Here is a 14,988-nt window from a genome sequence, read left to right on the forward strand (position 1 = left end):
CTGTTTCTGAAGACAGCAGAGAGGCAATGGGAAGAATGGAAGAAGGATGCTTTTTCAAATAGCAAATTGGGCAGGAAGCTGGTCTCTAAATCACTGAGAATTCTTCTGGTGCATGGGTTTTTTTTGTTCTTTCTCACGAGAAATATTATCAAGTGCAAATAAGACAAAAACTATTTATAATTGTTATACAAGGAGGTTAATCTGGTTTCTAAGAAATTCTGTCTGTGTTCTTGTTTTAACTGCTCTGGAAAAGGCCTTCCCTTCTAGTCCTGCGCTCAAATCCTGTTAGAATAAAACTGCTTTGCTTAGCCAAAATGACTGTTTATAGCCTAGCTTGATAAAATAAACACTGGGAGTTGGTTGTATTCTTTTTCTCTCCTTTGTTGCATTCAGTCCTGGATAGGAAATTGGGGCAGGAGGTTTCCCATGCAGTTGATGTGAAGGATGCATAATTAAACACATTCAAGTGGAGTGGGTAGAGATACTTTGATACAGTAGGCAGGGTGGTTGTTTTTTAATAAAGAAAAAGACGTTCAGTACAACGGGAAATGCTCCGTCAGGTTGCTGTAGCTTGGAATGCTTTATCTTCCGCAGACAGACAGATCATTTGCCAGTGGGCTGATTTATTGGGGAACTCTGTCAGCCAAGATGAAGAAATGGTCTCTCTGAAATTGAATTCTCTTTCATGTTGCAGTGTGACACTGGGGAGTTAATTCTAAATACATCTGTTGTTCAGATCCATTGAAAGTTGTTGGACTTATCTGCGAGTGTGTAGATGTGCTCCTGGGTTTATTAAATCCCGAAACGTTACTTGTGCTACATGTTTTAGGCCTAGGATCCAAAATCCTTTGAAATGGATGGTCAACCTCATTGACCTCCCTGAGCTTTGGATCAGGTACTAAAAGCTCAATGAGGGATCCAAGAGGAAACTCCAGCAAAGACCAAACTTCTCTTCTTGTAGCTGATTCTTACCTTGTCTGGGATTAGATGGCCACCCTTTGTTTTGCAGGATTGGGTAAGAAGTGTAGTAAATAGGCAAATGTCTGACATATTGGTTGTAGAAGTTAGAGTCTTGTGACCAAGTTGCAATATATGCAATAAAATCTGTCTCACATGTTATTACGTTGTCTGTTTCCTTGTCTAGTACATCCCTCCCCCTATATTTCCTTAATCCTTTTAATCCAGGATTTCTCACTGAATAATCTTCAGCAAATATTTTAAACCCAGACGACCTGCTTTATTTTAGCTTCTGCAACTCAGTGGGCAGAGCACTGGAACTAGACAGAACAAAGCTGAGCGAGCTTGTTCTGATGTTGAATAATTGACATTTCTATCAGGGAGACAAGGCACGTGAAGCAAGTATCTTTTAGTGGATCAACTTTTGGTGGTGAAAGAGACAAGCTTTTGAATTACACAGAGCTCTTCTTCAGGTAGCTTTCACCACCAAAAGTTGATGCAATAAAAGATACCCACCCGCTCTTGCCTTTCTAATATCCTGTGATCCACGCGACTACAACAACACTGCAAACAACAATGGAAGATTTCTATCAGAGGCATTTGCTATAGATACTGGCCTTGTGCATCTCAGGTGTCAGAGCCCTTCCAAATTTTGCTCTGTTTGGTACGGCTGTATATGTGGGAGCTTGAGAATGAGAGATAGTGGTAACTGAGGTTGACAGGGGGACTTGATCATTGGAAATAACTTCCACTCATGCAGGCACTTACCAGTTACTAAAGGGCTCTGTAATTAGACAGACGAAAGTCTGATGGCTTGACAAATTCAGACTAGAAATAACAGCGAGGTGATCAACCATTGGATCAGGTCATCACAGGATGTGGTGGATTCTCCATCATTTGACGTCTTCGAATCAGAATCAGCTGGCTTTCGAAAAGATACGTCGTGGATCAACCCCAATTTATCATGCTCAGTACAGGCATTACTGGGTCACTGTTATGTACAGACCAGACCAGAAGAGCGTAATGGCCCCTGCTGACCGTGCATGGCTGGGTATCTGTTTGAAGATAGACCTGCACAGTGGAGATTTGGTGGGTTGGGAGTGGTAACCGAGTGCAGTGCTTTGACTGTCCAGGTCACTGGGCTGCATGCTGCCCAGGGTCAGTGGTCTCTGTGGGTCAGCCTCTTAGACCAGTTCCTACTGGACAATACAGTTGATACTAACTGGCGTCCGTGACGGCACCGGTGGCAAACAGAACGAGGACTGGATTGACCATGGCAACTGCTACCCTGACTAGTAGAGGTCGCTCTTTCTGAGCTGCTGTGGAAGTGTGTTGACAGAACAATGGGCAAAGGGTCCTTTCACTGCTGCTGCTTGTGCAGTGGCTAAGCAAAGCTCCGATAGGGCAGGGCTGTCAGTGTGGCTTCTCGGGCAAGCATTGCATTCGCTGCGTTCACATTAAAACAAATGGGAAGAAGGATGTGACTTGAATGAACTTCTCCCTGGTTTGGAATCCATTGACATGACCCTGCTCTGCACTTCTGGCACGTTTCACCAAGTGGTTTCAAAGTGTTTCTCAGACCTCAGCATGACCGTGGGAGGCTAGTAAGTATTTAAAGTTGGGGAAACTGAGGTACAAGGAGACAGTTACTTACCCAAAGTTTCACACACAGAAAGTTACAATGTTGAGGCTAGAACCCAGGTATCTCGACTTACCCTGTGGCCCACGAAGCAATGCTTCCTCCCAATAAATAAAGGTTTATTCTGAAAGGAAAGATAATAGAAAAGCAAGTACTGAATTTTGAATGAGACTGGGATGATACAAAACCCACTTCCACAAACCTGCAGGTCAGTTTAAATGAACCTTTGACCCTAGATTTCGAGGGTAAGATTTTCAAAGACACAAATGGGAGCTGGCTATCCAGCTGCACTCTGTACCTTTCTAAAAATCTCCCTCTTAACAGCAGCCAAAGGCAGTCAGTCAGTACCAGCCAATATTAACTGGCTGCGTTTCATTTATTCCCCTAAATCTGTTCTTTTAAAACCCCCTAGAAATGTGGAAGACGTATGTAGATTCCCAGACCTACCGGCTCGGAAACCGTTGACGTACCAGGCCAAGCAGCTCATTGCAAGAGAAATTGAACTCGAGAAGATGAGGAGGACGGAAGCAGTGCTACAGGCCCAGAACACCAGCCAGGTAGGAATGGGGCGCTGATAATGGGAGACGGCCCGAAGCTTAAGGGGAGCAAACGTCACAGATTCATCAAGCCCCCTGCGTGGCCCAGGCATAGCTAAAGAGGGACAGAGTGCCATGTTGAGTAGGGGTAGGTTACACAAATTATAGGGGCAGTGTGAGCGTCAGCAGTGTACTCTGTCCTGTGCGCAGAGGCCAAGACTAATGATTCTGGCTGGCTCGTTATACAGGTGTGCAAGCCCTAACGGAGGGAGAGACTCGGAGGGAGAGTGCTCAGCAGTGACTGGAAACCAGCTCCCTTTGTAGTGACTCCACTTGGAAAGTCTTAGCTTCAGTTGCTGCTCTCTTGTGTTATTAAAACTCCAGTTGCCTCTGCTCGGATCCTCAGCTCTGGCCTCTCAGTGGGATTAGCTGTGTCTGCCCCATGGTGGCAGTGGGTAGGGGGAAAGCTTTGCCTGGCAACTTTCCTCTGAAGCCAAGTGCAATGTGAAAACTTTCCTTCTGCAAGTGAAAATCCCAGATTAAAACCTCCCTCCACCATCAATGATGTGTATGTCGTGCTCCAGCAGCTTTAAGGCTGTCCTTGGCTTGCACCATGTAAAATGTGTAACATTAGCATTGGGTCTGACTGAGCCAAACAGCTCATCTTTCTGCAGGGACCCTGGTAATAAATACTGAAATTTAAAGTGCTGAAAAGTGATTCTGCAACAATGGCTGAGGTCATTCTGATTGTATCCCATCTCCTTGCAGTTCGCATGTTTCAGTGAAGCAGCTGCCCATGTAGAGAGATGCTCTGGCATCTACTTGCTGGTAGATAGTCAATTATGTTATTTATTATTGGTCCTGTCTGTTTCACCTTTCTCCCAAAGATCCCAAAGCACGCCAGGATCATGAGGTCATTTCATCTCTCACTGCAACAGCTTCCTCTGCAGCTAGCAATGATCCCCTGGCAGCGCACGTGTGCTTGAGGGCCTGCTGCATCCTGGGCAGTCCTCTCCCCCTTCCTCTCTGAAACCGAGAGCAGCTCCCAACGTCAGCCAGGAGAGGGACCCGGGTTAAATCCACAATTGGGCCTGACACGTTCCACGCAGTAGAGGGCAGCAGTATGTGCGCACACAGACAGATTGTCGCTATTGCTAATGTGTCTTTAGCAAAAGGTCGCATTGATTTGGAGGGGAGGGAGAGAGGTGAAGTGAGGCACAGCTGAGGCGGATATTAAGTGCCAACAGCGCTTTGAGCGCAGCAGAGAACACAGAGGAAGGCATGGTCCTTGCCCCAAGATGCATAAAGCCTAAATAACTGTCGGCCCCAGGAATTGGTTTGCTGCGCTGACTGCTGTTCCCTTCTGTAATGCCAGCGTTCTGCGCAGCACATTGGTTTTCCCTGCCTTGCGAGCGACACAAAGGCTCCAGCTGAGGCCATGGGTGCTGTGCTCTCCTGCCAATGAACAACTGCTCTACCTGTCAATTTCTGCTCTTGCTGCATTCGGGGCCATTAGCGCCACTGCAGAATTCTGACGGGGAGTCGCCGCCTTCGCAAGAGCTGTGGGTCGTGTGTATGGAGCGACGAGGGAGGGAGGGATGGGGAGAGGAGAAGGCTTGGAAATGGCATCATTGGGGCTCATGTGATTCCGATTGCCTCCCTTGGTGCAGCTCGGCGAGATAATTAATCCTTCAGAGCCGGCGACTCGCAGCAGAGGGTGTTTTTCGGGGAATGCAAGTGGGGAAAAGCGATGGTGTAAAAATCTCTGGAGGATTCTTGTTTACATGATGCCATCAGGGAAATGCATGCGCCAGTGATCGAGAGGCCGAGCCAGGCTGAAACGTTCAGAGTTCTTAAAATGATAGCAAATAATTGCCAGGGTACTAGGATGTTGTGGTTTTTTTAAAATTGTCCTTTTTTTTTATTACACATATTTATTACAGCAGTGCCTAAGGGCCAACCATCATGGGGCTGCACCGTGCTAGGAGCTGCCCGGACACAGTTTCAAAGAGCTTACAGTCTAAACAGACAAACCAGAAACTGTGTTCTGAGCTCTTTGAGAGGAAGACAGGGGGTCCCAGGCTAGCTCCACTGAACTTTGATTCCCAGAGAGTGGAGTGAAAAAAGTCTGGCAACCAGCAGAGAAAATGCCACTTGCATGAGCAGGATGGGACTGACCCTAAAGTCCTGCTTTGAGCTATGTCTACACTGCACACTAAACATGGGTTATGACTCTGGTTTGAGCCCAACCCCGCTTTTGTCCACACACACACAACAGTCTGACTGGGGTCAGCAAGCACTCAAGTCCCAGGCCCAAAGACCGTGCTAGGGGTTGGGTCAGAGCCTGGGTCTAGGCCCTGTTGTTTTGCAGTGTGGACGTAGCTCAAGCCACAGACCCGAGCCAGAAGGTCTGGATGTGTTAGCACGGCTGTAAGCCCCAGGTCCAGCAATTGTAAGCAGGGCTCAAGCATGGGCTCGAAAACACGGAGTCCACGAGCCTGTGTCCCAGAGACAGTGCAGTGTAGACGTGCCCTTAAAAGGAAGCTTCCAAAGGCACAAGGGGCTGTTAGACATCCACTGACTTTCAGTGGAAATTGGGCACCTACCTGCCCTTTCTGCTTTTGGAAGACCCCTGGGAACAAATAGGAAGGAGGCAGAATTGGAAATGGTCAACAAGGCTGTGACCCAGACTCCACTGGGCCCTGAAGCGGTTAACGAGCCTGTGTTTTAGGCCGGTTCTGAAGGGGGTGTCACGGTGAGGAGCCGGAATGCCTGTTTTGTCAGCCATGCTTAGCGGGAGGAGAACTGGAGCTTGGAGCGCTGTAACGCAGGTGGGCAAGGGCAGCTGTGGCCATAGGTTTGCCTGCTGCCTTCATAAGGCTGGACTGGATAGCAAAGAGCTATTGGAAAGGGGAAAAAACTGAGGTGTCCTGGCCAGACTGCTCTTAAGGAGGGATATAGCTGTTACGTGCTCAGATGCCACGGTAACAAACACGGAGTCTTGGTGAGAGTTCAAGGTGCCCCCGCTCCTTTGACAGGTCTCCTCTCATTCTAATTCTGTCCTCCAGTCAGGAGAAAAGAGAGAGATGCTTACGGAAAAACGCCAGTGTACCTTGTAGATCTGTAGGTAATTGGAGGCTTATCCTCTGGGGCAATGCGTTCTTCCTCCACTATAGACCCTTGTGTCGTGCTGACAATAGGCCACACTAAAAACAACTGGCCTACCTGAGCCCTGTTTCATGTGAAAACTGCTTGGCAACTTCTCTTATCTCACTTCTCAAGGAAGGATAAACCCATTGAAATCTCTCTCCATGGTGGTTTGTCATCTTCAGTCTGTGACATTTCTTAGGTCCCTGAGCATGTATGTTAGCTCAACAGCCAGACATGAAAAAAAAAAAACTAAAATTAGATCTTTAGAAGCTTGTTGTAACCTCACATATATTGCAAAAGCACCTAAAATTCCCAACTTGGCTCTGGGTCCCATTGTGCTAGGTGCTTGCACGTACTCAGAGTGAGAGACTGTCGAGACCCTAAAGAACTCCCAATCTAAATAGGCAAAACAGGGAAAGGGTAGGCAGGAGAAGACAGGCACAGAAAGATGAAGTAATTGGCCGCAGGTCAACACAACAGAGCAATGCCAGAGCTGGGACTAGAACTAGGGTCTCTTGACAACTAGTTCAGTGCCCCAACCACGAAACTGCACTGACTTCTCATTGTAGTTGCACCTACAGCCCACCCAAGAGCTGCGTCCCCACAGCACAGCTGGTTGGCTGACTTGGGGCCTGTGAAAGGGTGATACTGCGAAGCAATTAGCACTGCAGTGTTCCCAGGCAGAGGCTTCCCAGAGCAAGTCCCCTGTGAAAGGTGATGTGCATTGCTGAGTTAGACCCTTGAGGGAGGGATAGCTCAGTGATTTTAGCATTGGCCTGCTAAACCCAGGGTTAAGGTGTCTTGTGTTGTAATGGAGGGGGGGCAGGGTTGTGAGTTCAATCCTTGAGGGGGCCATTTAGGGATCTGGGCATAAATCTGCCTGGGGATTGGTCCTGCTTTGAGCAGGGGTTGGACTAGATGACCTCCTGAGGTCTCTTCCAACCCTGCGATTCTGTGATTTTAATAACTGGATTTGTAACAGAGGATGTTTCTTAACCTGCTGTTGCACTTCCCAAAGAGTATCCTGGTCATTCCACACTGAATTTTATGAAATGAAGAAGGAAGAGGTTGCTCCTGGAGAGCAACTTTTACCTTGACAGGATCAATGGTTTGTCTCCAAGAGAACAATTGAGAAGGAGGAACTGTAAATACAATGTGGCTTGTCCAAGTAAACCTCTCTCATTGCAGGTGTCTGAAGAAAGCCTCGATAAAAAAGAAGATAAACCAAGTGCAAAGCCGGGGATACCCAAGTCCAACATCCGCAACCATGAGCAGCGTCTGGAGCACATCATAAGAAAAGCCGCTTTTGATGAGAAGGTGAGATGGAAGCCCTTCCGTAGGGGAGATAAATTAAAGAGGGTTGGCTGGCCGAGGGCTTGGGGCAATGACGCAGGTTGCTGCTCCCACGCTGAAGTCAGTGGTTCAAATCTGGCCCAGGTAAAAGTTGTTCTTCTCTGGCAGCTGCTTGTTGGCTGTGATGAAATGAATCGTTGGGTTGCAGTCATCACAGGCTCTGAAGAGGTGCTTGCAATAGCTTTCAAAGGCCTGGTCTACACCTAAAATTTATGTCAACCAAGCTCCGTCACTCAGGCTCTGAAAAATTTCACACCCTGTGAGATGTAGTTCGGTTAACCTAACCCCCAGGGTAGATGGAGCTAGTTTGACAGAAGAACTTTTCCTCTGACCTAACTACTGCCTCTCACAGGGTTGGATTAACTACAGCAACAGAAAAACTCCTTCCATGGCTACCGCAGCGTAAGTGTAGACACCCCCTAACTGGACTGTCGTTTTTCATGGCATTTAAGTGACTGTATTTGCCTCTTATTTGTAAAATTACCAATCTCGGCATGTTCTTTGATATCAAGGCAACCACTTTCCCCACTGTTGCCCACCTGGTGACTTGCTCCTTTCCCCTCGGTAGGACTTTGGCACGGGCTCTGTAGCATAGGCACTGAGTTTCTAATCTGCTGGAGGGTGCTCCCCCCAGCTTTGCCCAGGCCCTTCCCCCAGGCTCCACCCCCACCCTGCTTCTTCCCGCCCCCCACCCCGTCCCTTCCCCAGCCAGTTCTGCCCCCTCCCCTGAGCATGCTGCGCCCTCACTCCCGCCCCCTCCGGCACCTCCTGACACTGCAAAGCAGATGATCCACAGCAGGCAGGAGGCGCTGGGAGGAAGGGGGAGGTGCTGATCAGCAGGGGGAGGTTCTCATAGAAGGGCTGCTGTTGGGTGCTCAGCACCCACCATCTTTTTCCTATGGGTGCTCCAACCCCAGAGCACCCACGGAGTCGGCGCCTATGCTCTGTAGCATAGCTAGAGAGACTTCTAGAGGAAACACTAAACCAAGATCCCGTGCGTGAGCGGGAAATAACCCTCCCACGATATGTGCGCAAGCTATTATGGAGCTCAGAATGGCTCCTGCAGCTTCTTCCTAGCTGATCGTCACTTTGCACCGAGCTTTAGGATGGTAAAATACCACAGAGATGGGGGCCTTAGAGAAGCCTACTGGATCACACTAAATTCGATTCAAATTCTGTTTTGTTTTTCAGCACTGATGGGTAAGATCTTTAGCTGCTATAAATCGGCCTAGCTCAGTTGGCTTTAGTGGAACTAGGCAGATTTACACTAGCTGTGGGTCCGGCTCCTGTATTTATAATGCATATAAATGTTTTTGGTGGAACGAAGACGGCGTGCTCCATGCACAACCCATCTCTCTGTGGTCAGAGCACTGGAGGGTTTATCTCAAGGCGCCGGGTTTCAGAGGAGGTGTAGCTTAGTAACCTTGTGTCTGTTACCTCTGCCAAATATGCTTTGGGATTTTAACGTCCTGGGAGCCAGGGGAAAAAAACATCTTCCAAGAGACCAGGAGGCTGTTGCTACTGCTGTGACCCAACTGAAGCCCCACCTCCCGAGAGGGCAGGCAGCGTTGCTGGAGTGCCAGTGCCTCTGATGCAGGTTGCATAACCACATATTAAACTGCAGCACAGGCTGCTCCACACTCAAACTGCTTTCTCCTCCACTACACTCAGGCTTCTGCAGCAACGAGGGCATTTGGCTTCATACCCTAATGCTGCCGGTATTGGGGAGGAGGGAGGGAATCAACTGCTGCATGTAGTGAATAGACCGTTCACAAAGGCATTGCGGGACAGGGGGAGGTCGATAGTGGATATTTATAAACCTCTCTGCAAAAACAAAGAGATTCAATACCATGCTTCCCTTAAATGCATCAATGATTTTTATAGTGCATAGAGCAGTATAATTAAATATTGATGGCAGAATTAGCCAAATGCTAGGCACAAGCAAAGCAGCAGCTGCACCATTAGCAATGTTTATGAGCCTGCGTCAAAGTCCTCAGGGTCAGATCCTCGCCTGGTGTAAATCATTGAGGCTCCATCGAATGCTAGGGAGTTCTGCCAATTTGGGCCCTAATCTTTCAGGGCAAGGCTAAACGTGGGAAACCCTGCCGCTGGCTTGAGGGGTGTGGGACTTCCAAAAGAGATGGTTGGAGGCTTTGGGAGGCTGGGTGGGTGACCTTGGGAAGCTTACCCTGAAGTGCAGAGTAGCGCAGCTCCCTGCTCAGATCAGCACAGTATCTGATGCTGAGGCTCCCAAGAAGGGGGCCCTGTCAGCATCAGACTCTGTAACGCGAACCCACGTGACATTGTGGGGCTCACCCACAGCCATTAGGGGTTCTCTCTGCCTGTCTTATAACTTCGGGTGCCTTCATGCTGTGCTGCTTGGCTCAGGGCTCTGGCACCAGCAGCCAGCCGACAGGTGTAAGGTTTCACCCTGCCTTCCACCAGCCTAGTGACCCCTTGCAGCATGACCCAACAGCCAGTTCCAGGCCCGAGTCTCCCCAGATCTGTCTCCCTAAGTTCTGAACTCCCAGACGCTTGGACTTCTCCCTTCTGGGCCATCACCTCCGAAAGGATGAAACCTGCCACCAGTTAGTTCACTTTGGGACACCAGGATTGCCAATCCCAAATGTTCAAAACCCATGAGTCAGGCTCACCAAAACAAACCACGAGATTGGCTTTAAAATCATAAGATTGTGTAAAAATAATAGATTTGATGTTCTTTTTATTTGCCTTCTGCTTTGAGCCTTCAGGGTGCACTGGGGTCACATTTTGAAGCTTTCTCCACCTCCATGAGGGCTAGAAACTTACTTTTTCTTTAAGACCGAAGGCTGAAATCATCATGTATCCACTTTACTCCAGGAGCTGGGGCTTTAAGGAAACCAATAATCATCATGAGACTCATGACAAAATCATAACAATTAGCAGCACTAGGACGTAGTCCACCCAGTTTGCACACCACAGACCTGCTGGGGGTAAAAATAAAGAGCAAGTTTATTTGACGGGAAAATCGTAGGTTCAGAGGTGAACTGGTGAGGAAAAGCAACATGCAGGTTACGCAGAAAATCAGCATAAAGATGCAACCTCAGGCTTTACACTCCTGTGTCTGCTAAACTCCCTTTTCTCGTACAAGTTATCTGTTGCTGCTGGACGGCTTCCAGCATGTCCTCTGCCTAGTGGGGATCTATTGTGTCACAGGCAGCAGCACCCTACTTCAATGCTGGCCCTCTGTTTCTGGCTCCCCTGCACTTTAGCCCCTCTTCCCTTTTCACAGGGGTTACTGTTTTCTTTCTCTCTCTGATTATGATAATACCTGATTACCCAGAGGGGGGGAACTCCCTCCTTCCTTGGTTTTTTTGGAGTTTTAATGTCTTTCCATTAACTTTTGTGGTCCACCATTGTCTTTCCCTGGGTTGTACACTGGTCGGTGCCTGGAGTTAGTTTTGTGTAAACAGCTAGTCTGGGAGGTGTCCCTCCTTGCCTGTTGGCTTCGCTCCCTGTTGTGAGGCGATGCTGTAGTTGCACCACGGCTGCAATTACAACTTTCTACGCAAAGATACAGGCATACATGCAGACCTCTAACCTGGATACAGTCTCCTAATGACCACCAAGTTCAGAACATGGCAAGCTTCCATCAAAGACATTGCCTGGTGTGTATTTATACACCATAATCTTGTATACAACCCGTTGATTCACTTGTTTATTCTTTGGGGTTCAGATCCCCTGTTCTTCCATTGGGGTGTCTGGGGGTATGGACACTGCTGCTGAGGCTTCCAGTAAGACAGCCACTTAGCATCAGTCAGCGTAATGTGAACCTCTGTCTGCTAGGCGCTGAGCTGTGACCTCTGCCCCAACTCATTTCACCCAAGTCATCAAACAGCCACTGAGGCTTCCACCTTTTTGTCTTGAGCCAGGTTGGCTTTGAATCGATGGCTATTTAGGAGAGGCTCTATATCCATCTACCAATCTCCTGAGCCATCCAGTTTCCGTCCTGCAGTGCCATTGGGTACGTAACAGGGAGTGCAAAGCTTCCAGTGCAGCAGCAATGCCCAGAATGTGTGGCTGTTACCAACCGGAGAAATGCTTGGAGTTATTTCTAATCCAGTAGATCGTTATACGCCAGTAATCTCATCCAAGGGGAAATCAAGTTAATGGCCGATAGAGCGTATAAGCCATAGGAAAGATACGCTCTGTGGCTTTGAGGATGTGAAATAAAACCAAGAACCAAAGACCACATTTTAAAAATAACAAATAAATACATTCAGAACCATCTTGGTTTGTGGAATCATTTTCCTTTTTAGTCTTCTGACCTTGTAGGCTATTATGGGAGGACCTGGCTAATTCCCACTAAGCACAGGGAGACCTGTCATCAACTGGATCTAGCTAGAAACAGCAAGCCACCAATTTGACGGCTTGCCTAAATGTGGTCAGTCTAATCCAGCAAGTTGTTACCATCCATGATAAAACTGACTTTCCATTTTGGAACGTCCCACTTCCCTTCATCTTCTGCTCAGCCTGACTAACTCATCCCATCCCTGCCTGGCCAGAGTGTGCCCTCTTCTGAAAGCTGGCCTCTGTCCTGCAACATGGCTGAACCGTGAACCTTTTGGGTCCAATCCCAAGGTGTTAGCTCCATCAGCTGTTGAGGGGATGTTGAAGGCACCTCAGCACCTTGCCATGGACTGGGCACCCGCTCCGCCTTTCTGTCCCTCCCGGCAGATGGAAGCAGCTGTAAATAACGCAGTGGCTACCTTCAGCCAGTGAAGCCAAAGGAATTCCTTCCCCTCTCCTGGGGCAGTGGCACTGAAAGAGATGGGAAGGCCGGAGCTGTGTGTGACTCCCTAACACACCACAGGGTCCTTCCCTCTCTTTCCATTCTGCGGAGATATGATAGCGTAAGCTACTGCTTGTAACAAAGCCAGTCGTGCATTCACATACCTGGACTGGAATGACCCCCCCCAATGACCGTGAAGAAGCGAGAACAATAAAACACAGAATGTGTTTCCCGCTGGATCCTAGAACACGTGCTCATGTCTGTTCTTTATTGTGCTGAACTTTGTTAATCTTCATCTGCAAGTAACGGGCGGGCTGTTGAACTGCTGTGTGGGGCATGTGTTAACTGGCATTGGTGGTCCAGCATGCATAAAATATCCGACCGGTGCTCCTCAGCTGCACGTACTATAGTGTGGCCCGTATAAGGTTACATAGGTAAACTAACTTGACTGATGCAATCCGAGATCCATTGAACTCAATAGCAAAATTCCCATTGAGTTCAGTGGAGCCAGGATTTCACCCGATTATATCTGGGTGTTTTATCCTGTCTGCATTTCACAGTGAAATCAGACCAGTCACTTTCACGCTTTGTTTCTAATCATTTGCATTCTAGTTCCCATGCACACTTGGGTTTCTGGACCTGTGCAGGCTATTTGAATGGCTAAAGGGAACTGAAATTTAGAGTGATCTAAGTATACTTAATCTGACCTCAGTTCAAGGAAATGGTCTAGATCAGTGCTTCTCAAAGTGGTGGTCCGTGGACCGGTGCCGGTCTGCAAGCCATCGACTGCAGGTCCATGGCGAGTTTCCTCATAAGAGTATTGAATAGGATAATAATATGGCACGGGTCCCTGGCACGTTGGAAAAAAAAAATTGCCGGTCCCCCACATCAGATAGCTTGAGAAGCACTGGTCTAGATGACCTCTCCAGGTCCCTTCCAGCCCGACATTTCTGTGCTTGTATAACAAAAGGAAACATTTGTACTGATAAATTGTGTAATTTTTTTTCTTAATGAAGTCACGTTTTGGGTTTGTAACTAGATAAAAATCCCATCTGATGTTGAACTAGGCTGGGCTGGCACGATTCTCTTTAAATACTATAACCAATATGTACCCAGAGATCTGCCGAGGAAGAGTGTATTAAAACTGTTTTGATTTCTTTTCACAGCCAGAAATGGACTTCTTTGGGCGCCAGCTTGTTAAGAAACAAATATCTCCATCAGCAGGTATGTGCAGAAAAGGCAAGATATTGGTCAGGAGAGATGGAAGGAAACAAAACATATGTTGTAGTAGAAAGCTTTGCAATATCTTCTGTGGTTCCATAATGCTGAAATCAAACTGACTGTGGTTCATCGAAAGGGTGGATGGAGCTGGGGAGCAATTTCCATAGTGTGTTTTGCAACTGTCTGACAATATTTTTGTATAAGGGTGGATTGGAAAAAAACTTGGGGCATAAAGCCAGTCCAGTCCCCTACATGGAGCAGCTATGGTAGGACATTTCATTATGGAAGCACCCAAAGGCCCAGTTAATAGGTAATAAAGATGGCTGCTGTTCTGCTCCTGCAAATGTTTTAAGCAATAATTATACTTAGGGAATATCTATGCAACAGCTGTGGTGCACTGATAGAGGGACTTTTCCTGCAGCTGTAGTTCATCCATCTGTCAGAGAGACACGAGCTAGGTTGATGGAACAGTTCTTCCGTTCATCTAACTGCGTCTGTGCCAGGGGTTAGGTCAACCGAACTCTTGTGGTCAGGGCGTGACATTTTTCACACCTCTGAGCGACAGAGCCAAGTCGATCTACTTTTGAAATGTAGACCCGACCTTAGCAAAGTTACGCAAGATGCTTATGTGTGTGTAGGATCAGTGGCTTTTGAATGTAAGAACCTAGTTTTGAATGCACTTAATGTGGTGTACTGAATTGACGATGGAACCACTCGTAGTAAGAACTATGCCCAGCAGTAATGTTTGCAGGTGCTGTCCTTTTCAGTGTCTTACTGATACTTGCTTGACAGTCTGATGCCTAAACTTTGACTTTCCCATTTTAAGTCCCTTGATTTAATTGTATTATCGTATCTTCTCTCCCCACCCACCAACCTTCTCTGGTTACCATCAGCTAATCAAACGTCCGAGCACGACTCTGTTGAAAAACAAATCGGAAAGGCCGTTGGAAAGAGCGACGTTTGGTTCCGATTTAATGAAGGGGTTTCGAATGCCGTCAGGCGGAATATTTACATTAAGGATTTGCTCTAGTGATGATTTTAAAGAAATAAAACTGAAGAATACAGAACAGAAAGAAAAATTTGACTCAGCCTTCTAAAGAACACACATGGTTCATGAGAACTTTCCTGCTTTTATTTTCTATTCAGCTGTTTGTAAAATAAAGAAGCAAAATAATTTTTTTTTAAACTTTGTGATGTATTGCTTTGTTTATTTCATTTATAAACCCTTAGTTCTCATATTTCGCTGGCTTTGCTGCAAAACGGTATATTCTACAATATACAAAAGAGTATTGAAACTTTTTTTTATAAAAGTGTTTTTTCTTTTACAAGTTCAAAAAGGCTTTGTAAGAATCACAGAAGCA

General features: G+C 47.3%; 1 protein-coding gene across 5 annotated transcripts in view; it reads left to right on the forward strand.

Moving 5' to 3' along the window:
- Positions 1–14,813, forward strand: part of CHTF18 (chromosome transmission fidelity factor 18) — a 42,563-nt gene extending 27,750 nt beyond the window's left edge. For 3 of the 5 annotated variants that reach the window (XM_050967255.1, XM_050967256.1, XM_050967258.1), the window contains 5 exons: positions 3,009–3,153; positions 7,471–7,599; positions 7,988–8,037; positions 13,573–13,630; positions 14,521–14,813. In XM_050967255.1, coding sequence (XP_050823212.1) covers positions 3,009–3,153; positions 7,471–7,599; positions 7,988–8,037; positions 13,573–13,630; positions 14,521–14,724 — 586 coding nt within the window. In that variant the 3' untranslated portion in view covers positions 14,725–14,813. The remainder of the gene's footprint in view (positions 1–3,008; positions 3,154–7,470; positions 7,600–7,987; positions 8,038–13,572; positions 13,631–14,520) is intronic. The other 2 variants (XM_050967257.1, XM_050967259.1) reach the window with 1 other exon arrangement.
- The last annotated feature ends 175 nt before the right edge of the window (positions 14,814–14,988 follow it).

Source organism: Gopherus flavomarginatus, chromosome 9 (genome assembly GCF_025201925.1).
Source record: "Gopherus flavomarginatus isolate rGopFla2 chromosome 9, rGopFla2.mat.asm, whole genome shotgun sequence".
NCBI classification, from domain to species: domain Eukaryota; kingdom Metazoa; phylum Chordata; order Testudines; family Testudinidae; genus Gopherus; species Gopherus flavomarginatus.